Source organism: Grus americana, chromosome 1 (genome assembly GCF_028858705.1).
Source record: "Grus americana isolate bGruAme1 chromosome 1, bGruAme1.mat, whole genome shotgun sequence".
NCBI lineage: Eukaryota > Metazoa > Chordata > Aves > Gruiformes > Gruidae > Grus > Grus americana.
This window is the reverse complement of record NC_072852.1, coordinates 162,607,659-162,635,580: the sequence shown is the minus strand read 5'-3', so window position 1 is coordinate 162,635,580 and position 27,922 is coordinate 162,607,659. Positions and strand designations below refer to the sequence as shown.

General features: G+C 39.3%; 1 protein-coding gene across 1 annotated transcript; it reads left to right on the top strand.

Annotated features, from left to right (window-relative positions):
- The first annotated feature begins 52 nt into the window (after positions 1 to 52).
- Positions 53 to 26,781, top strand: GPR180 (G protein-coupled receptor 180). The gene is made up of 9 exons (XM_054834366.1): positions 53 to 274; positions 2,731 to 2,889; positions 6,190 to 6,384; positions 9,744 to 9,924; positions 10,127 to 10,176; positions 15,749 to 15,906; positions 22,102 to 22,293; positions 22,651 to 22,728; positions 24,399 to 26,781. The coding sequence occupies exons 1-9, from the start codon at positions 124 to 126 to the stop codon at positions 24,555 to 24,557; spliced, it is 1,323 nt and encodes a 440-aa protein (XP_054690341.1). The 5' UTR covers positions 53 to 123; the 3' UTR covers positions 24,558 to 26,781.
- Positions 26,782 to 27,922: the final 1,141 nt, after the last annotated feature.

The window sequence follows — 27,922 nt, the reverse complement described above, 5'->3', positions numbered from 1 at the left end:
TTCGCCTGTCCCGCGCCCGCTTGTAACGCGGGGGGGGGTGTCACGTGACGCGGCGGCGCGAGCCAGGGCGGGGGGGGGGGGGGGGGCCAGAGTGGCGGCGGCTGCCGCCGGCAGGGCCCGAGGATGAGGTGGCGGTCGCTGTGGCGGCGGCTGCTGTGGCTCCTGTGCGCCGCCGGCTGGTGGGGCGCCGGGGGCAAGACGCTGCGGGGAGGCTTCGCCAGCGCCGCCGCCCGGTTAGAGCCGTGGCGGCCCGTGGCGCGGTTCCAGTTCCACGGTGGGTGCCCGAGGGAGGGGAGGGGAGGGGAGGGAAGCGGGGGAGAGAGCGAGCGGCTTCGCGGCACAGCCGCGGCGTCCCTGTCCGCCGTCCTGAAACGGGGGGTGAGAGGGGGGCGAGGAGCCGTTGGGGCGCCTCAGAGCGGCGCGCGGGGGGCAGCCGTTAGGGCGGCGGCCTGAGGGGTGCGGGGAGCGGCGGCGGGCAGCGGCGTCAGCCCGGCCTCCGCCGGGACGTGCAACAGGTCTGATCCGCTCTGCGGGCGGTGAGGAGCCTGGAGCGGCGCCGGAGGGGTGATGGGAAGCTCGGCCCGAAGTGGGACCCCGCTGGACCGAGGCGGGGCCGCACCAGGGCAGTGGGAAGAGGAGTTGGTAGCGGCCGGTCGTACTACATAAACAGCGTCGGTGTTCGTCAGAGAATGGCGAGGTGCTGTTGCGGGTACTCAGCGCTGGGCCTCCCGTCCGTGTCCCGCAGCCTGACGTGGCGGGAGTATCTGGGAGAGCGGAGGCATTTTAACTTTCGCAAGCATTGCTCCTTCCCTCTTGGAACTCCACCGCATGAGAGCAACGCTTAACGTTGCACGTGGCTGTGTCACATCACTGACGTTTTTTAGTGTCAGCATGCATCAGAATGTAAATTCTCACTTGATTATTCCCTTTTTTTCCCTTGTGTTACTAACACCTTGTTAGTAGTAATTCCTGACTGTTAGTTCAGAGGCCTAGCAATGGGCTGGAATCCTGTTAGAATGGCCACTGCAGAAATACAGGTTGGAAATGACTCTCCTTGGTACAGAAGTTTTACTTTGCAAAAAGAGATACACGCAAGCGTGATGAGTGCCATATACAGTGAGGCTATGCTGGTCAGCATGCTTTTCCTACATGCTCAGCATTTTGGTAGACTATTTCCTTTCTCAGTTAGCTTCATGGCAGAAAAGTTCTGCGAAATGCTTCGAAAGACAGCCATAAAGATAATACTTACACAGGCTTTCTCCCAGACTGGAAGAGTAGTGTGAGAGGAAAACAAAAATGTTTGCAGGAAAAGAAATCTAATGGGATGAAGGAAGATGTGACATAAGCCAAGAAGAGTTGGAATGTGACCTTCCAGCGATGAATGAGAGATGATAGATAGGGTGGGGATAGCTTTTGGAGTGACTTGAAAGCATTTAATTATCACTGTTCTAGAAGATAGTTGTAGAAGTGCTCTAAATAGATGTAAAGAAAAAAAAAATTGCCTTGCTTTAGTCTGAGTAAAGAACATTAAGATTCAAGATGAGTGGTTTAGGCGTTCAAGTATAACTTATTCTACAAGTTGATGTTGCGTATTTCCTTAGAAATATTCGTCTTTCTGCATGAATATCCGCAACCTTCTGTTAATTTTTCAAAATATTTAATAGCAACTTAGGTAAACTGTAGTCCATGTAACATTTTACAGATCTCAGGAAATCACCTTTTTTGAGGTTTTATTGCAGGACTGCACTCTTGCAGCTGGCTCAGAACAGGCAAACCTTCCTGGCAAAGCCTTATTTGAAGCTGGTAATAGTCTATTGACTCACATCCAGCTGGTGCTTAGGTTAGGTGGGAAAGAAGATTGATCTGACAATTTAAAAAACATACAAAGCTTGCTTAAATTTGAATGAATTTGTACTTTTGCAGTACAGATTGATTTTTCATCTCTCTTAAATCCTGTCTTTTTTTTAGGATACTGTTACATTAAAAAAGTCTATGACAATATATAATGAAAGAGTTTATCAAAATAAGTTTGAGGATTGTAGAATTACCCAGACAAGGTAAATTGTGTCAAATGAACTAGTTCTAAAATGGCTAAAATATTTCTCTATGTCAAGATGCAGCCTATAGGTAGACTGACGCATTAGAGAATGCTTTTGAAGTTTGATTTTCTTTGTACCAATTTGATGTCTGTCATCTATAATTAAGTATTTTGGCTCTAATCAGTCCATAACATAAAGGTCCATTTACATAAGTTCTTCTGGTATTAGACTCAAGAGCTACCCTGCAATGCTAATAACTGGGCTTCAAAGGTCACAAAATACTAGACTTTGAACCAGCTATTGAGACTGATTGAGGCACTGTCTTTACCTTAACTTGAAAAAATAAAATTTGGAGCAGAAGGAAGGAAAAAAAAAAATACTGGAAGTCTGTTAAAAAAAAAAGAGAGAGGGGAGGGAAGGCTGTAGTAGAGAAGGTTAATGACATTAGGGTTATGGTGAAAGTTTGTTTAAGTACCATCGTAGAGAATCGTACGTGTAGTATTGTGTTAATGAGTTGTAAAGAAAATGTTTATGAATGAGTGTAAAGACTTTTATGGAAAGTAATGGTAAAAGTTTAAGAAGTAAAGTGAAGCTTTAGTGCTGCTACTTATCAAAAATGTATGCCATGCTAGCTTTTTGTTTGTAACTGACATCAGTGCAGAGTAGTTGATTTTATTTTTTAAATATCAAGGTGACCGTGCCATTCTGTGTGTCAGAATCAAGAATGTAGCAGTAGCTGTGACAAAAGAAGCTAGACTTCACCTGTTTCAAGCACAGGAATGGCAGAAGCTGCAGAACAGTATCCAAGATCACAGCTGTACAGAGAAGTTCTCTAAAGCTCAGCTGACAAGTGAGTTACTACTTTTTTCCTTTATGAATTATTATCTGTGTATTTAGAAACCTGTTAAGCTATCTGTATATTTAGAATACTTATTTCAGTGAACTTGGACTTTGCATCAGCTTAAGTAAAAGCAGGACTTTGGCCTTCTGTAATTAAAAATGATTACAAGGAAATGTAATTGCTTTGTTTGCATCGCTTCAGAAGACTTTGTTTGCGAGTTATGATTTAGTATACTGCTGAAAAATCATAGAATCATAGAATGAACAGACCCTGACAAATAATGAGTTTAATGCGAACAGCCAAACTTTATGACAAGTTCTAGTCTCATGCTCTCAGTTATATACAAGTCAGAAAGAATACACTTTTGGCTGAAGTTTTCGTTTACTCATTCAATACAGACATTTTCTTTAACTCAGATTGGAATAAAAGGCTTTTTTTTTTATCTCAAACTTTTCCTTAAAAAAGACTGAGTATGTGAAAGAATTTACAAAGAATATCATCATAAGATGAGATTGAAGAACTTGGAGAATGTAAAGGTTTGGAGCAGTCAAATGTATGGTTTGAATTGTGACATTTATTGCAGTGGAATGAAAAAAATCAGAGGCAAACTGATGGTGCCTGCTGCAGTTACCTCTAAACTTCTGAAGTGAATGTTTGCAAGGTGGGAGTACGTAGCCCAATTACAGAGTAAAAGGGTGACTTTGTACGTGAAAAGCTTTTTTCTCTGTTCTTTTATTTTTTTCTTTCAGAACCTCATAATCACTAGCTTTTATCTTTTTTTTTTTTTTTCCTTCTTTCTGTCTGTAAGGTCATCTGCAAAAATTAATCTGGGTCATGCTGCCGTACTTTATAACTTGCCTGTATTATCATTTAATGTTCTTTCACCCTTTAATTTTGTAATTTGGTATTCATCACTGAATCTCACATTCAAATGTTTTTTATATTTGAGCTGAGAATTATATCAGTACAGAATATGTAGGTTATCTTGTTGTCTTTTGTTTATGGAGGAACATTTCTCATTTGTCAGGAGGCTCCTGTTCTCCAGTTCCATGGAAATGGTATTTTTCAAAGATGAGAAAACAAAAATAAAATTATATTTTCATTGTAGCGCAAATCTGTCATACTTCGATGTACAAAGCATGTTAGAAAAATTTTAATACAGTATCAAAAATGAGCTAATCAGGATAAAGCTTAACTTGAGTATCCATCTGTGAGTATCCATCTAAATGTAAAACAACAGTAAAACACTGAAGCGTTCTGTTATGTAACTGAAAGACAAACATACTGAAATAATAATTTTTGCACCATTTATTGATTGTAATGTTACAAAACCTACTTAAAGCATAATTTCTCCTTTAAGAAATTAAGTTAATATTAGAAACTTCATTCAAATTATCTTAAGTGAATACAGCTTCTTTTTTAAGTACATTTCCTCTGTATGTCCAGAATCCCTAGAGTAACAAATCGATCTCCTGGAACATTGTCATAACGAAATCTTACGCAGATGTTATTTCTAAGGATGTAGTTCCCTTACACTTGATCTGAGCTGAACATGAAGGGCTGCTGAAATGATTAGCAGTTGGTCCGTCCCTCCTGTCTGTCCCAGCAATGTACTCGCTGTTTTCTACTATGTTTAGGAATCACATGACCACAGGGTGAGTTGGATCTGTTTGCTGATCTTGGGCAAAATCAATTACATTTTTTATTTTATCTTACTTCGTTTCCTGTGTGTTAGCTTGCAGATTTGATGGAAAACTGAGTAAATGCACTCTGTGTGATCCTTAGTCTTGGTGCAAATAACACTGCGTCAGAACTCAGCTGAAAGTGCAGATGAGGAGTAAAGCCACTATGTCAGCTGCCTTTTGCCTGTCATTTGGATTAAGCACCATATGAAATTCTAAAACTGTGTTTTTAAAAATACCAGTTTTTTGAAGGGAGCTGTTTCGCTTTTTGTGTATTTGATTGATAAGATACGTAGCTGCAGGGTGGAATGCATATTTACTATTAGCTACACAAGGCAGATTGCCTGTATTAGAACACACTATTTCTGGTTCAAGTATTGTTGGAATTTGTACTTCGTGACAATTGCTGCGAAGAGATGTATCATACGTTTCTTCCTGGATCCTGATGTTGATCAGTTCATGCCTTCAGAGAACAGAAAGTAACTTCTTGAAGCAAGTTTCTATAAATTACATAAATGTTTTTCACAGATAGGCTTTAAGTTAGAAATTATTTCTAAATTTTATCTGCAAAATGTTTAGGGATAATGAGTTTGCTAAGGGTTGTTTAAACCTTTTTCATATACAAAGGCCTTTGCATAAAAAACAGAAATAGTTTATTTTGTAGAATTTTAATGAAATTTTTCCTCTTTCTTCATCCTTAGCCATTGTCATCTTAAACTATTAGGGTGAATTCATCTACAGTCCAGTCATTATATTGTTATTTCTTCTACGGAGGTGCCTTTCATTTATGTTTGAGCTGATTAGCACTCAAGTTTAGTAATCAGTGTAACAGTATTTACAATTCTTACAGTTTCACCCAAACATACAGAGCCACAGATTTCATTTTCAGCAAGTGTTTATTTTGGAGAGATTGTGCATTCATTAATAGTTACTTTTAGAAAAAATAGTGGTAAGATCAATGAGCAGATGAAACTTCAGTCTCTTACATAGTTGGATTTAAATGTAAACTGATTTGAAATACACAGTTTTATTAGACAATGGTCTCTGCCCTTAGCTGTCAGTTAAAATTAAGTCTCTTGCAGTTTGGGGCAGATGCTGTAAAATATGCTAAGGTGCACCTTGAAAGTATGCACGCTATTGTTTATCAATCTTGCATGTGGCAGTTCCTGTTCAGTGTTCTAAATGTCTTTGAAAACAGAGTAGAATAAAGTTCATAAAGATATTTTTCATGTTGCAGAAGTATCTGTTGGCTAATACAAAATAGCTAGTCCCATCAATACGGTACTAAAGGACGGAAAGGTGCAGAGCATAGGAGACACAGTTTGTAGTTACTGGCTTCTGGCAGAAGGGATCCCTCCCAGCCAACCCAAAAGCTGAGAGGCAGAATGCGGTACATATCCTCACCAACCTTTGCCTGCACCTATTTGAAACAAAAGATGAGGCTGGAAGTCTGGCCCCTGGTGTTATGGCTAGCTTTCAAAACAAAGACTGTTTTATACTGTGTGTAGTTTGTAACCTGTATATGATGTTGTGGATTTAAATTTTATCTTCAGTCAGAGACAAGTTTTCTAAAATGAAACTAATCGAGTATTTACTCCTTTGTTTGTTTGTTTGTTTTCTTCCAAAGTGACTGTGAACCACACAGAGCAAAATCTGACAGTGTCCCAGATTCCTTATCCGGAAACATGGTATGTGTTTTATGTAGACAAGTTTACCTGCGAGGAGAATTATTCTGAATCCGAGGATATTCAGTTTGAAATGATCTTACTAAACCCAGATGCAGAAGGGAATCCATTAGATCACTTTAGCGCAGGGGAATCTGGTAAGATTTTTTTTCTTAAAATTAGATTTTTTTAATTTAAGGATCTGATCACCCACACAAATCAGTAGTTACTATGCTTGGAAAAGTGTGGCACTGGGGAATGGATAGCAGGGTCTCTTAAATTTCAGATTCTACTTTATCACAGAGAGTAAACTTTAATTCATTTTCTGGCATTACAAAAAATCCTTCCCTTTCTCCGAACTGACTTTCCAAAACTTGTCTAACTGGAATCATAGATGCACAAGGAAAGATAGTGTTGGCATCTTTGCTAATAGGTATTTTTCCCCTGTTGAAATTGTAAGCTTCTGCTTGGATGTGAATTTAATTCCTGATTTTAATTAATTTGCTTATTTAATTTGTGAAATTCCTTAGCTGTGTAGAATTTGATTCTAAATGATACGAGTACGTGCACAATATAACATTTTGCCAGTACAATTTCAGTTCAATGTTTAGGTCTTTACTCACAGGCCACAGATTAGATGAGATATTTGTCAGTCCTGATTTTATTTAAGAAATGTCATTTTGAGTCTTTAAACCTGCAAAGAAAAACTTCTAGAAGTGACTCAAGACAGCAGCTGAAGAAACGCCTACGTAAAATTGTATGCTTTGGACAATGCAAACCAACCTCATCTACACTTCATTGCAGTGCTTAGCTTCGCTGTGCTGGGAGGCTTCATCGTGTCACTAACCTAGATCTGTTGCAAGGGAAGCGCCCAACAGGCTTAGTCTGCCGTCATATACAGATTTAACCTACATACCCAGGATGAGCCTAATTGCTATGCTCAAAATCATGTGCCCTACTGTCATCCTCGGTCTCAAGGGGATACAGAGGGAACAAAGGCAGCTCCCTTTTTGAAAGGAAGAGAATATTCACCAAAAGGTTTAGCAGAATCTGTAAGAAAGTAGCACTGTTAATCATCTGGTTTTCAAGGCTTATAAGTTGACCTACCTGTCTCTTTAACTTCTTAATTGTGCTACAAACTTAGTTGGCAGTTTCTGTTTGGTGAATTTTGTATCCAGAAGTGAATTCTAGCTTAATTCACTTACTCTTAAAAAGCAGTGGTAGCATTCTCTTGCTAAATCAAGGGACAAAGCCGCTGTAAGATATTATGTGGCCCTTAAAAGTGGTGTACAGACCTCCTAGAGAGGCATCTCAGCTCTGTATTCATTTTATAGGAAGACTTTGAGCACTTGGAAGCAGAACTCCGAGCAGCTTGCATGGCAAGCAAGGAGGTGTATGAATGTGTTGGATGCACATATTTAGATCTAACAAGTAGGAAACAGGATGAGCTTTACATGCCATGTCTTCCATGGTTGCAAAGGAACACCTCTGTTTATTCAGAATTAAAACCTGCAACACTGCCATGAATCCTGAAGTTACATGCCTGTGTCTGCTTTCAAAGAACTGATGAGGATTTCTTTTCTATCTTTTTTTTTTTAATGCATATTTGGGGAATCATTGTCCTTTTTCCATAGAAGTGTGCAGCATAGAACATTAGGGCATTAAAGAAAAGATCCAGCTTCATTTCTTTCACTTGGGCAACTAAAAACTACATAGTGCCAGATAGTTCTAGTTAGGTCACCCTTCGCTTTAGTTACTAAAGTTGTGGCCTGACACAGGAGATCTCAAAATTAAATGGATTTTAAGGAAAGCATAGGAAAGAACTTGAGACTGTAACCTTGTGATTGTTTGCCTTAAGAGAGGAGGAGGCCTGGCTTCTGACGCCTAGCAAGTAATCTTTTATTATTTTATATGATAGAGTTTTTTACAGAAGACATGGTACCTGTGGAATGTAGGATTTCTAAGGGCAGCTGACCAGGTAGACAGCATTTTGAACATCTTTGAAGTTAGGTATTTCAAATTAAGGTACATATGTTTTATTTTCTCTGTCAACTCTAGGTTACTTGAAAGTCAGGAAACTACCCTTCTGGGGTTTTTTTATAATTGTATTTCAGTGCAACTTTCTCTTAAATGCTTTTGGTCTCAAGCCAATCATCCACAATCTGTCTTTGGTTGGAAGGAGCTTTCTATCCTAAATGTTTTAGTGTTTATTAAAAGCTGATTAAAAGTTGATTTTCCTAAAGAGTTTTCCATGTGTACCCACTCGTCATGGTGAGAAATAATTTATCTACGCAATCCTTGCCAACTTCAGTGGGTGTCTTTTGAAACAGAAAGATAGAGTGAAAGGAAGAATAAGAGATTTGATCTAAAATGCATATTTTTGTTAGTCATAAATCATGCTTTTGTACAAGTATATAAGAGAAGCAGGGTGGCCTTGAAATTTTTGTTTTATGAGTCTTCATTACCATGTGCTCTTTTTCTCCCATTTCACTGTATGTGTGTCCGAGCCGATTAATTTTAGCCATAGAAGTTATAGTACCAGCAACTGTTCAGAACTCATCCCATTCTAATGTTTTTCAGCTTAGCTATTGAAATGTGTATAATTGCTCTGTTTCTAATCTCTGGGTGGAGCTGGTTGAAGTTTCTAGCAGAATTTTTTTTGTTGCTGGAGGAAGAATGTTGTTCAGAATCTGATTCTGTGGGCAGCACTTGGTTTCAAGGAAGGTTGGAGAAGAAAAACATAATTTTTTGTAAGAAATTTCTGTTTACCCATTTTTGCTTATAGCTCACCGGCTTTGACCCTTTGGGAGCTCATATGATGGGTTCCAAAGCTTCTGAACAATAGAAAAGATTTCTGGGATCCAGGTTTTCAGGGAAGCATTTTACCAGACTACTGCCAAACTGAAATTGAAGGACTTCTGTTTTGTAAATAATATAAAAAACTTTGGGCATTTTTTAAGATTGGTGCAAAAAAAATCCACTTTATGAACTTGCTATTGTTCTCTGTGCTATTTTTTTTATCTAAAAGTTTTTTGTCTTGATCAACCATGCTTCTTGGACTAAATGCTTTATGTGGAGGAACAGTGACACCCAGTGGTAAAAATTGAAGCAAAAATAAAGAGCTAGAAATGAGTAATTTATTAAATATGTTTCTGACTGATCAAATGGGTTACAATTATTTTTGGTTTATCAAAAAACTGTATGCCACTTTATACTATTTCAGTAGTTGCTGCAAAGCCATTTGTATTTGAACAGAATCTCTCCTACACTCGGAAAAGGTATTGTTGAATAAAAAATATTTTGTCAGATCAAATAATAATCAGTATTCTGAAAAAAATCACTGACTTTCTTGGATAAAATAGGCTAGGATTTACTCTTTTTATCTCTACTACCACTTTTGGGTGACAGTTACTAAGTATTTCCCAGTGTTTATATAAAAAGACTTTTTTTTTTTAGTTATTTACTGCTAGTAGCACCGTTCCTTTATAAAAACTAATCTGTATTTCTTTTTCCACAGGATTACATGAATTCTTTTTCCTGCTTGTCCTAGCATACTTCGTAACTGCTTGCATATATGCACAGTCCCTATGGCAAACAATTAAGAAGCGTGGACCTATGCATACTGTACTAAAGGTGTTGACAATTGCATTACTGTTGCAGGCTGGTTCCGCTTTTGCCAACTACCTGCATTTCTCAAGGTATCGTTGCTTATTTTTGCTTTCAGTCTTAAGACTTGAACATTGTGTTGTAAAGATCAGTACATGATCTTTCCTGTGGTGATTGTGACAAAACATAGGACTGACATTTTAGAACTACATCATTGCCTAAATGTACTTTTAAGAGAGAACACGCATTTAAGTCTCATTCACTTAAAAATACCATCTTTTATTCATTTATCAGTTATTCTAAAGATGGAATAGGAGCACCTTTTATGGGCAGTCTGGCAGAATGTGAGTATACTTGTCTACTGTTTCTTACATATTCCTACACATTAATCTGTATAATACATTAGTGAATGGTGTTGTTGGACTGTATTAAGATCTTGGACCATATCACCAGATTTTTAATGTAAAATACTAAAAGTTGCTTTTCTGAAAAATAGGGTTTATTCAAGATGCTTACAATAAGTGTATTTGAAGTTATACAATTGTGATATTGTGTAGGATTTTTTAAAATACTTTCTTGTTTGAAGATTCCATCCTAAAAACACTTAAATACATGCCTATCATGTGACTAAATGTTGCAATACCTTGAAGGGTTTTGTGGAGTTTGCTTGATCTAGAGTAGTGAAGCTTTTTAGGAAACGTAATCATATTTTATGGAGTGTGTCATTTCACTAGAAAATTTAACATTGATTATAATGAAAAAGTGAGTGCTTTATAGCACAAGTGATATGATTGGAGTGATGCAAACAATGTTTATGTAAAGAATTGATGTAAACAAAGCATTTTTCTACACTCTGTATAGATATTCTGAGTTCTGACTGGAACTGAATTCCTATAACATCCCTTCCCAAAATGCACTAATTTACTCCTGCTGGATTCTTCAAGGTTAAACATCGTTGATGTTTTTTTCTGTAGTTCACATTTGAAGCATTGGGGGGTTCTTTCTAAGCAAATACATTGCCTTTTGATTGGCTTGAAGCACCCCAAGAAAGTAGTACTGTGGTAGTGAGATAGCATCGGAGAGAAACAGCCTACATATAGAAAAATATTTCCCTTCCTAGAGTTCATTTAGAAGCTTGCAGTTGGAATTAGCAGCCTCTTGATGGCACTTGGCACCACAGTAATTGCCTCTCTCTTGTTTTAACCATTTGAGTTAGCAGCTCCTTGCAGCCTGTCCAGCAACTACATTATTAAACTTTCTCTCTCGTCTCCTGAAATTAAATTGAGAATATGGAGGTAGTCCTAACTCCTCCACAGTGAGAAACCCAGTATTAACTACACAGCCAGAGCTTCAAAGCTGCATGTTAGATTTTCTGTGTATGTATTATAGTGAAGAGCCCACTTTTATTTGCTTAAAGCAAAGGTTATTAAGAATAAAATAATATTTTTTGAATCAATAGCTGAATTCAGCTAAGAGAGTTTTCCTTTCCTACTATTTTTAAGATTTGTGGTTCCCAAACCAGTAAAAAACCAGAAATAATAGAAACGTGGAAATCTTCAGTGTCAGTTACAATTCTGAAGAATGGCTGATAGCAAGTAGTGTAGTTTGAAGATGGAAGGTGCTACCATTTTTCCTATATCAGAACAGAAATCTGAGTTAAAAGTAAAAGGCAAAATTTCAGTTGACCTCAGTGGGGCCAGAATTTCATTCTAGAAACCTGTTCAGATACTATCCCAAGCAATTACTCTATTCCTACCATCATTTAGTCTTTACCATGTATAAAGACCTGACCCTCAGTCTAATTTATCGCCTGAGTTAATCACATCAATCACACAAATAATGCTGGCATTCAAAAGCATCACAGATAGTGATCTTTTAACTTTTTATAAGATCTAAATGTGAAATGTCAAAAAATATTATTATGCCTGTTGAACGGCCAAAAAAGATGAATTGTGATGAAGTCAGACAAATGTCGTATCAGCTCAGTAGCATGTGGCTTTACATTGACCCTGGATATCATAGGATTATTGTAATTTTAGAAATTTCTCTCAACCTTCTTACTTTCTGGCAAGGTGTATAGAATCATAGAATCATTTAGGTTGGAAAAGACCTTTAAAATCATCAAGTCCAACTGTAAACCTAGCACTGCCAAGTCCACCACTAAACCATGTCCCTAAGCACCACATCTACACATCTTTTAAATACCTCCAGGGATGGTGACTCAACCACTTCCCTGGGCACCCTGTTCCAGTGCTTGAGAACCCTTTCAGTGAAGAAATTTTTCCTAATATCCAATCTAAACCTCCCCTGGCACAACTTGAGGCCGTTTCTTCTTGTTCTATCACTTGTTACGTGGAAGAAGAAACCAACACCCACCTGGCTACAGCCTCCTGTAGGTAGTTGTAGAGAGCAATAAGGTCTCCCCTCAGCCTCCTTTTCTTTCTCCAGGTTAAACACCCCCGGGTCCCCCAGCCACTCCTCATCAGACTTGTGCTCTGGACCCTTCACCAGCTTCATTGCCCTTCTCTGGACATGCTCCAGCACCTCAAGTTCTTTCTTGTAGTGAGGGGCCCAAAACTGAACACAGCACTCGAGGTGCGGCCTCACCAGTGCCCAGTACAGGGGGGTGATCCCTTCCCTAGTCCTGCTGGCCACAATATTCCTGATACAAGCCAGGATGCTGTTGGCCTTCTTGGCCACCTGGGCACACTACTGCCTCACATTCAGCCAGCTGTCGACCAACACCCCCAGGTCGTTTTCCGCCAGGCAGCTCTCCAGCCACTCTGTCCCAAGCCTGTAGCGTTGCCTGGGGTTGTTGTGACCCAAGTGCAGGACCCAGCACTGAGCCTTGTTGAACCTCATACAGTTGGCCTCAGCCCATCAATCCAGCCTGTCCAGATCCCTCTGTAGAGCCTTCCTACCCTCAAGCAGATCAACACCCCCACACAACTTGGTGTCATCTGCAAACTTGCTAAGGTTATGCTCAATCCCCTCGTTCAGATCATTGATAAAGATTCTAAACAGAACTGTCCCCAGTACTGAGCCCTGGGGAACACCACTTGTGACTGGCCGCCAACTGGATTTAACTCCATTCACCACAACTCTTTGGGCCCGGACGTACAGCCAGTTTTTTACCCAGCGAACAGTACACCCATCCAAGCCATGAGAAGCCAGTTTCTCCAGCAGAATGCTGTGGGAAATGGTGTCAAAGACTTTACTAAAGTCCAGGTAGACAACATCCACAGCCTTTCCCTCACCTACCCCATGGGTCACCTGGTCATAGAAGGAGCTCAGGTTAGGCAGGCAGGACCTGCCTTTCATAAACCCATGCTGACTGGGCCTGTCACCTGGTTGTCCTGTACATGCCGTGTGATGGCACTCAAGATGATCTGCTCCACAACCTTCCCCTGCACCGAGGTCAGACTGACAGGAGGCCTGTAGTTCCCCACATCTTCCTTCTGGCAGACAGGCATCACATTTGCTAACCTCTAGTCAGCTGGGACCTCCCTGGTTAGCCAGGACTGCTGATACATGATGGGAAGTGGCTTAATGAGCACTGCCGCCAGCTCCCTCAGTACCTTTGGGTGGATCCCATCTGGCCCCATAGACCTGTGCGTGTCTAAGCAGTGCAGCAGGTCCCTAACCATTTCCCCTTGGATTATGGAGGCTTCGTTCTGCTCTCCATCCCTGTCTTCCACCTCAGGGGGCTGGGTACCCAGAGAACAACTGGTCTTACTATTAAAGGCGGCATTAAGTATCTCAGCCTTTTCCTCATCCTTTGTCACTATGTTTCCCTCTGCATCCAATAAAGGATGGAGATTCTCCTTAGCTATCCTTTTGTTGTTCATGTATTTATAGAAACATTGTGTATTGTCTTCTATGGCAGCAGCTAGATTAAGTTCTAGCTGGGCTTTGGCCCTTCTGATTTTCTTCTTGCATAGCCCAATGACATCTTTGTAGTCCTCCTGAGTTGCCTGCCCCTTCTTCCAAAGGCCATAAACTCTCCTTTGTTTCCTGAGTTCCAGTCAAAGCTCTATGTTCGGCCAGGCTGGTCTTCTTCCCCGCCGGCTCATCTTTCAGCACGTGGAGATGAGATGTCAAAGATTAAAGCTGGTACTGAATTTTTGTTTTATACCATTTTGTCTGGGAATCCACTTGAATTGTGGCCACACTGAAGCAGAGCAATATCTAATATCCAAGATGTGATTGAGAGATGATGTCTGGCTATAACTTATAGCGCAAGTTATCTTGGGAGTGACAGAAAATAAAATAGTCCCTAGAACATCCAGATTTGTTCAGTCATTTCTCTAGCTTGGATCTATGACACTGGTTTGACATGCCTTGAGTTCACCTAACAGTTTTTTCTAGTGGGTGCTATGTATCCATAGCTAGCATTGTAAAATAATTCCAAGATCATTTTGCCCAAAATCAGTGTCAGTTCATTTTATTAAAGAATGAGCAAATTTGTATTTACGAAAAGCTCTTGACATTTCTTAAACAGCAAAGGTGTCTGAATACATTAAGAAGCATTTAAGCATATAAACTGTGAGAATACCAAACACATCCCAGAAATAACGTGTTGAAGTCTGGTTTATATCCATATTTTGCTAGTATTGCTGAGTGTTAGGGTAATACTGTAGCTGATCTTCATTTGACACACTCCCTTGTGTGCATTTTAATCTCTGTACAGTGGAAATGTTTTCTGTGCCAATATTTTTAGTCAGTGTGGAAGTATATTTATAATACTGCCCAGTTGCATAAAAACAGAAGTTTGCTTTTGTGACGTAGAAATACTTTTCTTGTACCTGATAGTGTAAGTGAAAATTACAAATAAGGAGCAAATTTAATTTAACTAAAATAGTAATCAAGTGAAAAAGAAAGCATTCTTGTGTATAGTGCCCAATCTCTAGTTTCTGAACCAAATTTGCAATTTACATAACATAAGAATCAATTTTTCTTGTACATCTCTGCTACGCCAGTACAATGAGCCAGTTTACTCTCAAGTCCAAACTCCAACTTAAAAATTCTTTGGTAAGTTTCAGTCAAAAACTTACCAGATCTAAAGCTAACAATCACCCAGAAAGAAATCTGGTTCTTTCTACTGTCAGTGGTACTTCAGCAAGGCTAACAAGTAAAGGCTTTAATATATTCTAGCTTGAAGTTTTTTTTATTCAGATACATCTTCAAACGCGGGTTTGAGACACTGATTAAGAATGTAACTTTATGGAGTATGTGTTAATTGTTCCCAAACAGAGCAAAAAAATGGACATAGCGAAATGAGGCAAAGGTAGTTTGCATTTAATAAAATGAAATACAGGCAAGTTGTTGCTCCAAATGAAGTTTGTGTTAAGTTATTCATTATATTTTCCCCTTTAAGTATCTGAGAGTGGAATTTGTCCTAAATATTTGTGCTTTCTATTGCAAGCTACTGCATCCTTAAGACAAAGTGCAATTAATTTAAAGTACAATGCAACTATCTGGTCTTCGAACAAAAGTTTTTCAGAGCAAAGAAAGGAGTTCATTTCATCATGTTTCATATTTGCAGTGTGATTAACATACATATGATTTTAGTTCTTTAGAATTTGTAAGTCTGTTTATGCAGATGGACTCCTGAGCCCAGACTTCTTTGACACAAGAGTGGGATTTGGAAGGATGTGGCACTGTGCCCGTGTACTTGCAGAACTGCAGCATAACTAGAGGAAAGCTGATAGTCATCTGTTTGGTCACTGGAAACTACTCAAAATACCCACATTTTGTGGCAAAGCAAGCTCATCTAGCCAAACTATCGTTAAAATTATGACTAAAGGTGATACAGAGGCATAAATGTCCGTTCTTCATTTGTGGGTGTGTGGAACATTTCTCTTTGCTTTAGAAAAACTTTGTGTTGTGACTCTATTGTTCTTTTGTTTTCAATAGTGTGTGACATAATCTCACAGATACAAATGCTGTATTTATTGTTGAGTTTGTGTATGGGTTGGACAATAGGCAGAATGAAGAAATCTCATGGCAGACCTCTTCAGTGGGATTCCACTCCAACATCTACTGGCATTGCTGTAGTAGTAGTTGTTACACAGGTTTGTATTTTCTATTAATTCTTATACTGAAATATACAGCTGCTATTAAGTATGACAGAACTGTGAACGAATTAATTTCAGTGTTTTATGAGGGAGGGAATATCAAGACTGGAAAAAAACCTCACAGAATAATGTGCACCCAGTATGTCTAATAGGTAACACCTTCTCTTTATTTTAATAATTTAAGGTGGAGCTCCACAGTATGTTTTTGTTCAGCAGCAAAACCACTTAAGAAGTTCCCACAGTTTTCCAAACTCCTGGTTCCGCCAATTGTTTGTAGCATTATACTGTAAACCAGATCAGTGGAATGATCTATATTGGGGGGGGAGGAAGAAAAAAAATATTTCAGCACAGTAATTTTACTGGTTTGATTTATAATGTGGTCCTATAAATAGTTGTAATCAGTACAGCAGTATAACTGAGGGGTTGTGAATGATATTGTGGGGGGTGACAACAAGCAGCATGAGAGGAAAGACGAGAAAAGCTGCTGTGACCAAAAAAATTTAAATCCTCGGTGTCTTCCTCTTAGAACCACTCAAATAGGATGTCTAGTGGTCTTTTCAATCAATATAAGGGAATTCTTGAAAAGTTCGTGTGCAGGATTGGTCTTGCAAATAAACAAATGGTCTGACATAATTTCATTCAAATATTTTCCATTAGTATAAATTAGAAAGTCAAGTAAACCAGTAACTTAAAAGTAAATTGTAATGGAGATCATCCAACCCTGGTGGTGCCTTTTGTAAACAAATTTTTTTAAATCACAGCATAAAGACAAGAGAATCTGAAAGTTATTGAGAAAGAGAAGAGCAGGGAGAAGCTGGAGACAGTAATGAGGAAGAGATTATACTGAAGATGTTGTGCCATTTGAGTAGTATCTGTAATTAGTGCTGCTTCCAAACTGAATAAGTGGACTGCTAAAACATTAAGAGTAGATGGGAGCTGGCATTTCTTGGTAGTTAAGAATATAGGTAATTAAGAATATAAACCAAAGGCTATTAAGGTCAATGGGACTGTTGAAATTTAAAGATAAGTTTATTCCACTTTACTTTGACACCCATCTAGCACCAGAAGTTTTACAAGCTGGTAGTAAAGAGGACTTCTAAAGTATTTAATTTTATTCATGCCTCTCCACTTGTACATACATATGGGTGTATTAGTACTCTGTCACTTGAGACTGGAAAGTTTTTTGCTGTTGTTTCCTTTTTACTATACTTAGAAAAGACACTCAGTATCATCAGCTTGGACTTTTTTGGGTTGTTACTTGTGGTAAAAATAGGGGCAGGTATCACACATATATGATGTATATGGACCGGTACTGGTCCATTATATGTTTGTGTTGGCTCTTTGAGCACCACAGGAGCATTGGCACAGAGTTGACTGTCTTACTTTTCACCACAAAGGCACAGCTCTACCGAATCTCTCCTCCTGGTACCATTGGGAATGTCAGGTTTGGCAGGAGTCTTGTAGGAACAGAGTGTGTCTGGGTGGTTTTGCACTCCCATCTCAGTGTCTAACTGTCTCCAGCAAAAGTTCCCTGACACCAAGAGTATCCTTGCACCTTCTGGAGAGGATGTTTTCCATCTCATAGTTCAGTAAAAACAAAATATTCCTTCTTCCAGATTGCTTCCCCTTAATACAGAATGTGACTGTGAGCTCAGGGGAACAGGATCCCAACTCTATCGCCTCTATCAAAAGTGGTGAGCTCAAGACTTCGTTCTCTGGATTAGTCTGTTGTTCACTGGTCTGTCTAGATTGATGTGAATGTTGGACCTGCTGTAACAGGGCAATCAATGAGCACTTTTAATGATTAAAAACCTAGAATAATCTCCTTTCTATCCTGCTCTTTCCCAGAGATTTTTATGGGAGAGCCAGCTTCCTCCCATGCCAGAGGTTGGACGGACTTACGTGGATAATCGGAGATGTTCTGAGGACTTGTTGTGGAGGGTGCTGGAAACCACATGCATTACCCTAACACAGCAGATAGAGATTGAACCACATTAGTTTTATTGATGTTCTACACTATCTGTCTTCATCTCATCTTCAGGGAAGTCAAGCAAGTGAACAGCCTGTGAAAACATGTTATTCTTCAACTTAACTGTAGTTTTGACCAGCAAACTATCTGACCCTGTTTGCCTGCTACTAGTTCAAATTACTCCACAAATTTTCAGGGTGGTTTTTTTTTCTGCTCTTTGTACTGATGCTATGGATTCTTTTATTTTTGTTCTTTCAGAAATGCCAGCAATTTTCGGGGCTGTGTTTACAGGTTACCATCAGTGCAGGGTGGACACAGCCTCCTAGTCAGCAAATCTCTTGTGGTCTTTGCGGCTGCAAAGAGGTAGCATCTCAAAGGAGGGACAAGTCTGCCATTCAGCATCTCCCTTTGCCTTAACTTGTTATTTCAGGTTCAGAACAAAAGATTCCCAGGCCACGCTGTATGCATTAACAATTTCACTCTCTGCTGTTGAGACGCAGACCTTGTTCAGAACTTTACTGTTGGCAGGCCTTTCCCATCACATAGACCTGAGCAGTTTCACCATTCAGCGCTGATCAGAGTAGAGGCAATGAGTCTGGAAAGAGAGCTGATCACTTTGAACCTGACCGAAACGACATAGAATCTTACTGCATTAGACATCATGCTTCACAGGGGTTCTAAGGTACACCCCAAAGGTGTGCTCAGAATGAGCTCTGCCTCTGACCTTAGATGTCAGCTATTTTTTACTGTACTGGCATTGCATGACATCAGATACCCAAGAACTAGATATGGTTAGAAGCAGCTAGTTTATCCACTTTGTCTTGCTGCTACTTTTAATTTCCCTTTTGCTTCCCCCTTCCCCTTGCCTCTCAGATGATCTGCCCCATGAGAACGTGCCTTTACTGGAGATTGATACGTTATCTTGGCTTGCCATAAAGTCATTGTTGGCATAGGAAAGGGGAGGAGGGGTTCTACCATAACAGTCTGCTCATGGCAAAAAAGAAGAGTGTCTGGTTCTTCATTGTATGGATGTGGAGGTTCAGCTTGTATATCTGGAACATCAGGATTATGTCCGTGGCAAACATTCTTCTAGCATTTTAAGAGGAAGACCAGTACTGGACAGTGGTTGGTGTCCACTGTGAACCAAGACAGGTCAGAAGTATGTGCAGGTGAAGTCAGGCATTCTGAACAGTGCATTATGCAGACAAGGAGATGGTCATTCTCCTTTACTTTATGAAGAAGCAATTGTGACTTTAATGTTGGACATAACTACTGCGAGTCAGCTCTTCAGCTACCAAGCTCATCCAGTTCTTTTGTTTACAGCCTAAGCAGAGTTGTTCTTCTGGATAAAAATTAGGATTTCACCACCAACACCCCCCCGATTTATTCTCAGAGCTCAAATATAGTTCTGCTCACTACCAATGAAAAAATGTCTCTGCTATCCGCTTCAGCAGGTTGGTGTCTAGGTGTTTTTTTCAGCTTGTTTCTGATATTGCAGCTGAGTGAGCTGATACATGCCTTTCTGTGGTCAAGGTAGGGGACTTCAGGGCTTATTTACCTTAATTTCTCAGGCATAGCCAGCCAAAGAGATTTTGACTTCAAGATCATGCTTGTCTATGAAAGCTCTTCCTTCATGGAGAACACATTGCCTAATCCATTGTAACCTAGAAACACTCCATAGCACAGACTTCTCTTCTATGGGATCCTGCTTTTCTCTGGTGAGTGAGAACAGTCCCAGCTCGTAGTAAGAGCAATGACACATATTCACCTTGTCCAAGTTTCCAGTGTGTTACACTGATGGTTCCGTCTCTGCCTCTAATGCCTCTGCCTTCTGCTTATTTTGGAATAATCTAATGAAACTGAAGGAAGCTGAACTTCTGTGATCTTACATTGCTGTGACTACACACAGTCTTTGATCAACTGATTCCTGTGTTGTTTACACAGTTTACACTCTTTAAAGGGCTAGTCCCTGCTGTCAGACACTATTTTCTCATGAGGATTTGAACTTTGTTCTCATGATTCGTTTACTCCAGCTCTTTGTCATCTTCTCATGAAAGTGGCTTCTTTCATTGCTGTTACTATTGGTGTAGGTTAAGGAAAAATAAAACCCTCATGAGCTCTGTTCTTTAAGGTTAAGCTATCCCCAGATGCATGATTTTGTCAGGAAGATTCTATACGTAGGTGGAGGGGTTTTTTAAATTTTCTCAGACAGTGTATGTCCAGTCCAGGGAAGTTAAATACTTTGGCTATTCCCAAGTGTGAATGTCAAAGTGGAAAATGCTCTGTACAAGACTGCAGTGATTTTGTAACTGATAGAACCCTTGTTTGTTGCCTAGACACATTCTATCTGGACAGAAATAACTTTTGTGATAGGAATTCATCTATTTCATGACAAAACTAGTGCTGTAGGCACACCTTTACCAAACACTGTCTTATTTCAGTCTTACTCCTTGACAGAATTCTCAGTCAAGTAATTTAATCATCTGAAGACTTTTGCTTGGAGTTACCCAGAAATGGAGTGTTATGATGGAAACATTTGAAGCACATTGGTCGGATTGTTTACTAGTAATCAGTGATGTTCAAGATGTGCATGCTTCATGTCTGTCCCTCTCCCATCCTTTCATTTTCCATCCAGGTAGATGAGGAGTGACTGAAATGACAGCAATCGTTCTTGCTGTGTCATGGCCTAGGTAAGGGAGGGGAAAAGCAAGAGAGTATTCTCTAAGGGTATTCTAAGCGAAAATGATCCTGTCTTGACTGATGAGACTCAAGGACACCCACCTTTAGAAAGCATAGGTGGTTTACACATTTTAAAAAAAGAAAAGTTAATTTCAATAACCTTTTTGTCTTTATGTAGTTAATGTAGTGAGAGAGCATTTGAATGTGTTCAGAAAGGAATCTGACTAATTCAGATTTCTAAATTGAGACATACAATGTCTGCTTCTGAAGGCCTTCATAGCTACCTCACTCATATAAATCAAATTTGCCTACCTTTCTTCAGAAAGCCTGCTTCATTAGACACCAGAAACCTAAGTGCAAGTTGGATGTGTGCAGTAGCTGGACTGGATTCCAGGGTATATTCAAGTCTTAAAATGCCATTCAGCTGCTACATGATGCTGGGAGAGTCGAAACTTTATGGGTATTCTAATTTATAACGTTAACATTCCCAAAGTCTTAAAAAGCTATTCTTCAGCAAGACCCAATTTTTATGCAACAAGTAGGCGCCTGCCTTCTACCCAAATAAGATTCAGAAACTAGGCACTTCTTAGTCTGTTTTTCCTTAGCAAATCTATCAATATTCTTTCTCACAGTGCTCCTACAAAATGAGATTCTGCAGCAAACGGATACAGTGCTGTGAGTTAAGGAGGATTACTGTCTTTCATGTAATCTTTCATGTTATCTGTTGGCTAGAGCATTTGTCCAGATGTTGGAAGGGCGTTTGGAACCCGTGACACTCCCTTTCCTAGATCCTAGGAGGTTTCCAAGCCGGTTGCTTGCAGAGTCAGGCTCGCTCACAGTTTCTGACCTAGCTGATGTTGAATTCTCTTCTCCACAATGGCACAGCTTCAATAGAAGGGGTGGAGAGTGGCCCACCCAAGAACAGCCTATAGCCTGGCAGTTGGGGCACTCTCCAAGGAGGTGGGAGATGTGAGCTGGATATCCTTTAGGCAAAGAAGGGAATTGTGGGAGATCCAGGTTCAACCTGGGTGAATGCTTGAGCCTTCAGGCTATTGTGTAAAAGGGGCAGCAGCACCACCCTCTTACTTCCCCATCTGTAAAAAGAAAAGTGAATCCTGTTAGGATTTTGAAAGAAAAGGCGTAGTCGCCTGCCTTTGAAACAAGCTTTACAGGTTGTGGATCCCAAGTGGAAGAAGACACCTCCCCGTAGCTCGGTGGAATCATTTCAGTGGGCTTCCTGCTGAGTAGGCTGACTGTTTAACTAGATGATTATTTTGGATCTTATACTAAGGTGCCACATTCTTTCTATCCAAATTAGAGGAAACTAACTTGTCAAACTTTCTAGAAGTTACAGAATGCAAGAAGTGGAAGTCTGTTCGTGCCAGTTGCACTTGGAGAGGCTAGGGGGTTTTGTGTAACATGGCGATCTCCAGTGAGCAGAGTGGAGCATGACCAGTTGTGCAGATAATTTAATCTGTGATGGGAAGATTAATTGAGGTTTAGTGTAACCTTGTTTATTCTAAATGTACTTTGTTCCTTTCCAGAGCTTTTTATTAATTTGGGAGCAATTTGAAGATACGAATCACCACAGTTACCATTCACACCATGGCTTAGCAAGCGGACTGCTTATTGGCCTCAGAGTTTGCCTAGCTTTGTCACTGGCTGCTGGTCTTTACCAGATCATCACAGTGGAGAGAAGCACACTGAAAAGGGAGTTCTACATCACCTTTGCCAAAGTATGGGTTACATCAGGGAAACTAATCCCTTCTGCTATAAATATAATTGTGGTATGCAGTTGACTGAAGCACTAAACTCTTTTCCTTCATAAGAAAGCTAATGTTTAAGTGTCTGATTTGATTAAATTGCACCCTGTCATCATACTCTGAGTAGTCATTTTACTTTGACAAGGAGTATAGAGCTTTTTTAAACAGAAATCCCACCTTTCATTGTGTGGTTTTCATTTTGTTGATTGAAAATTAAACAATGGGTTCATAAAATAGACAGAAATGTAAATGCAGTTCCTCTAACTGTCATCTCTTTCTTCTAAACTGGCACGTAGTCATTTTATAACTTACACTCATCTTCTCTTTCAGGCCTGCATTCTCTGGTTTTTGTGCCACCCATGTCTTGCAACCATTTCTGTAATATTCAGAGAATATCAAAGAGAAAAGGTATGTACAGGCAAGATAAAAGAGTTGGAATTTGAATAGTAGTTGTTCTTCATGTTCAGTGTTTGTTAGCAAACTCATGCTCTTAGGCTGTTAATCTTATGACCCCAAAGCAACTTGAAAAGTCTTAGTCACACAGCTCTCATTGATGCTAATGTGAGTCATATTTTACAAAGGCATACAGGGTTTGAATCATCTAAGGGTAATCATTCCTAGGGTGAGGGCAGGGGGAGGGATTGGTAAGTCAAAGGAAAATGTGGAGGGGGTGTTTTGTTTTATTGTTTGCTTGTTTGTTTTTTAATTAAAAACACCTTGGGGATTCTTTTAACAAAGCTAGTAGAAAGATAAATCAATGGAATTTTTTTTGTTGTTTGCTTTTTAGTCTTCATCCTTTAAAAGCTTTATGTGGCTAAATAGGTCAGGCAACCTATAGCTAAACTGTATTTTTTTTAGATTAAGAAATCTGTGCCATTACATAGTTTGGTTTGTAAGCTCTAAACAGTTAAAAACAAAGGTTGACTCTCTGGGTTCTCTGTTGCTTAAACGTAGTTGGAACTAGAGAACTAGTGTGTGGAGCCTGCCATGTTCAGATAAAGTGCACTACTATTCTCAGGTGATTGACTACCTCATTCCAGGGCAGAGTTTGCTTCTTTTCTTTAGGGTTATAACCATCTGTGCATTTTCGGAAATTGAGCTTTTGTTTGTGTAGAGGATATGTAAGGGAAAGAAAAAGATTCCACTAAAAATACATAGTAAATGAAATACCATGTTTGATTTAAAAAAAAAAAAAACAAAACAAAACAAACCCTAGGGAGAAAAGAAGACTCTTCTAGAGCTACTAATGAAAGACACTTTGTTGGTTGATGAAAACATCATCAGGGCAGGGGGACGATCTTTAGAGGTAGGATCTGTAAAGCAAATTTTTGAACTATTTTGAGATTTTTAGCTTACTGAAGGGAGATTGCAGTTGCTCTGCTCTTGCATTTGGGCAAGTTTAACTATTGTGTGCAGCTGCAGTTCCTATGTTACATTAATTTAGCTGTGTTTCCTTCTTTAAACGCACTTCAATATAATAAAGAAATGCATGATCAATAGATACCATATTTGCTTAAGAAAAAACATCCATTTTAAAAGACTCTCTTGTACATGAACTTAGACTTTTGCTTTCTCAGGAACACCATTATGCATTTGATAAATACTGCCTTACCCATCTTTTACAGATGAAGAGAGTTGCGCTGAAAAGAGGTCTGCCTAAGTGAGACTGATAAATCACTATCCTCACAGCTCCGTGATAGTGCTAGTGCAAAGTGTTTTCAGGCTTTTTTTTTCCCCCCGCTCTGTTTGTTGTAAGAATAGAATATCTAAACATCACCTCTGCTTGTGAAACTGCATGGGTGGTGAATTGCAAGTCTGAAATTCCCCTGAACAGAGACCGCCAGAAGGGTTATGTGACTTGCCCAGGGCTAACTACTGATTTAAAAACAGCCAGGTGTGAGAGTCTGAATCCTGGACTTGAGATTCATGTTCAAATCTTTTGTAACTGCAGCAGTACGAAAAGGTTTAAAGTGAAACCTCAAGCACTTATACAGTATGCTGATAGAAATTTATTTTGGGTTGTTTGGTGTTGGATTTTTTTCACTTACTTTTTCCTTTTCTCTCTTTTTTGTCTCTAGATTATTACCATAGGTGTTATCCTCTGTCAGTGCATCTCCATGGTTATCCTCTACAGACTTTTTCTGTCTCATAGTCTATATTGGGAAGTATCTTCACTATCATCAGTGACATTGCCACTAACAGTATCCTCTGGACATAAAAATCGACATCACTTCTGAGATGTTTAGGAAGAATAGATTATGTAATAAATGTGCAATAATGACCTAAATATACAGGTATTTTTGTCACAGGTGTGTGATACATTGGTTTCACTGGAAAACTGAGTGATAATATCAGAGCACTTCACAGACCTTTGGTCTGACAAGATCCCTAGATTAATCTATTAAAAGTATTGCGGAGTGGAAAAATCCATCATTTGAATAATTTTATAAATATTGTTTATGTGTAGCACGTGGTGCCGTGCTGTATCACAGAAAAGTACAATGAATCTTTTCTCTCCCATTCACAGCCACAAAAAATGTCCTGACTTTATACCAATACTAGGTTTGAGGATCTTATAAAATGCAGTTCTTAAAACATCTACAAGCTCAAACAAGTCTGAAATAGGCCAGTTGTGAAATTGGTGTGATGCGTAACGATGAGTACAAGGGGTTTTTTTATTTTCATGCTTTAGAGAAAATGCATTTTATGTATAAGTATAAAAGAAGGGGAAACAAAAGGAGAGTCCTCTAGAAAGCACATGTCATGTTTACAGCTGACTGCAAGAAACTTTCGTTTATTATTGGTGTAAAAGAAAAGCCTTTTTTGCAACTAATGGTCATACTGGTTAAAATTTTAATGGGAATGAAAATAGGGTTTATATGTGCCTTTTTTTGAAATAAGTGTAACTAAATTTTCATCCAGTAATGAAGGTCTAAACAGTGTTTGAGGCTTAGAAGACAGCAACATAAAGGTAATTAAAACGGCAGGCTCGCATCTTTTAAAGAAAAAAAAAAGGCAAAGAAAATGGTATGGGTGATGTGGTACTAGAATTTTAATCCTGATATAATTCATTTCTGTTACATTGAGGATTCAATCATAATTAAGCCATATACACAGATTAAATTAACAGAAGCATTTCAAATAAATGTTGGTTTCAGTCATCAACTACCCATGAATTCCTGCCCAAGGATACTTAATCAGGATTAAATTTTCTATGAATAATTGAAAAACAAAATACTCACTGGATTTGTTATAATCCATGTTGGCACTGGGTTCTAAGTAGTTGCCATCTTCCATCCATTGTAATAAAGCCATACTACTTTGTGATGCCCTAGCATTCAGAAAGCCAGTGTAAATATATACTTTTTTGAAGTGCCTATTTATTGAGTATGATTAAATCATGCTGACTTTTTTTTTCCCTTCATAATAAGAACATACCTATTGGCATTGTGACTGAAATCTTTCTTTTCGGATTTAGTTTGGTATTTGTCAAATTTTAGACTTCTTTTCATACGTGTGTGTATCTTCACAACATGGCTTTTATTTTCTAGTAAACGAATGTTTGTTTCTTCTTAACAATGTGTATTTAATTATGTCTCTATGAAAATATGAAGACACCAGGGTTCTAGCTGTAAAATAGCCCTAACTTTTCCATTCACGTTTGCCTCAGTTGCAAGCATATTTGAAACATAAGTCTATTCCATTTTAGTTTAGAGGCAAAACTAGACATTTGCCTTTGACTAAGGCAAAATGGCAACATGACAAAGTTGCTCATTAAATCATCTCCTTTCTTATTGTTTGTAATTCAGATCAAGAATGGCAGGTTGAGGCTGGAAAAGATGAGATATTATGATTTCACACAATCTTCAGAATGATTAAAAGATTAATTCTTACATTCCTCTGATAACCACACAAAAATATTATTGGTTAAAACTTCAGTCTTTATTTCCCTGCTTATCTCTGTACTTTTCATCTTCTCAAGAAAAAAGCGTCCTGTTTTTGATAAGTCTCCAATAATGCAGTAGAAGAGTTCTATCTGTCCTCATGTATAAGACATGAAATTCACACATAAAATAGAATTTTCTGATAGACACAAGAACTACTTTACAGTTTATGATCCGTCATGACAAAAGTTTTAATCTATGCAGGAGAAACTGTATGTGACTTTCAAAAGAGCCACTCTGTTTTATTCTCCAGAAGTATTTTCTTACTTCCTGTAGTCCCTCTGACTTCAATCTGTCAGTATTAAGGTAAATGGTATCTTAATTTCACCTTATAAATATACCCCACAACAATTCATAAAATGAATTCATAGTTAATCTGAGTGTAAATATGAAGCATAAGATGTTGTCTCTTAATCTTTTCCAGATTGTCTTATAAGTCAACAGGTAACATCTTCTCTTAGTTTGGCATCAAATCCAACAATTTGAAAATAAAATTTTAATTTTTCTATTAATGTAACTGTAGCAATTAAGTATCACTTTCTCGTGGTACGCGGTACAAAGGACATGCATTTCTGCCCAGGTCTATCAGCATTCTTTCCTAACCAACACTCACCAGTTTTACGTTATTAAATCTTTAATGTGTACTGTAGCAATAGGTCAGTAGGACATAATATTCAAGATGTCAGATAATTCAGAACAGAATATCTTTGGGGAGAGTCTTCAAGTCTGACTAATTTACAAACCTTCATACTTACCTGTACTCTAGCTTGAAGCTTACTGCCCCTGGATCATGCCCGAAGAGTGGTTTGAGTATGTGAAAGCCTCTCTCTTCATCCTTTACTCACATCTTCTGCGAGACCAGCTGGTAAGGCCTTGCTTTTCTCCTGCTTACTCACACAGTTACCCATTTTATCAATTTGGTTTCATAACCTCATCTGGAACGAATAGCTTCCAGCCTTCTTTCGGTTGTCTTTGATCAGTGCATCCTGACTGGAAAACTTCATCTTTCTCTTTTTCTAAAACGTGCTTTCCGTCACAAAAAAAAAAGTTTTCTGTTGCAAACTGGGGCTCTTGCATACACCTGAGGAACTCACAATGCCCCCTATGTCAGCTATGCATTAGCTGACAGCAGCGCACAAAAACACTCCTTTGGTATGCCTGTAGCCCCGGTGTGCAAGTGGCATGGGTTTGTGCCTGCTGAAAGCCGCTGCATACCCAGGTAATTCTCGGGGAGAGCTACAGCAGCTGCTGGGCCTGAAGCGTGTTCCCCCCACAGGCAGCACTGCCATCGCTGACCACCATGAACAGAACTGGTTAGCTGAGGTCAAATGGTGACGCCTCGCTTGTGAGTTTGTCTGCATTACACGGTTCTGATGCAGTTACAGAGTATACAAATTCTATCACCCAAGCGTTTCAGTGCCCGGAACAGATAAGTGTGTATTGGGCATGACTGCAAACTGCAGTTGGTTGTGCTCTGAAGAAATCCACTTCTATGTGTGAGAGGGCATCTCCTTGCCAGCCATTGCCTTTTCTACTGGCACAGATGCCATTTTGCGTCAATTATGATTTATTGGTTGGGAGGGAGGATCCCGGTTCAGGAGAAATGAGGGTGAGATCACCAACTCGGTCTGTAAGACCCCCCACAAGCTGCGAGGACG

Coding starts and splice junctions, on each gene's coding strand:
- GPR180 (XM_054834366.1), top strand. CDS start 124: ATGAGGTGGCGGTCGCTGTGGCGGCGGCTGCTGTGGCTCCTGTGCGCC. Junction 9,925..10,126: donor AACTACCTGCATTTCTCAAG/GTATCGTTGCTT, acceptor TTCATTTATCAG/TTATTCTAAAGATGGAATAG. Junction 10,177..15,748: donor TATGGGCAGTCTGGCAGAAT/GTGAGTATACTT, acceptor TGTTTTCAATAG/TGTGTGACATAATCTCACAG.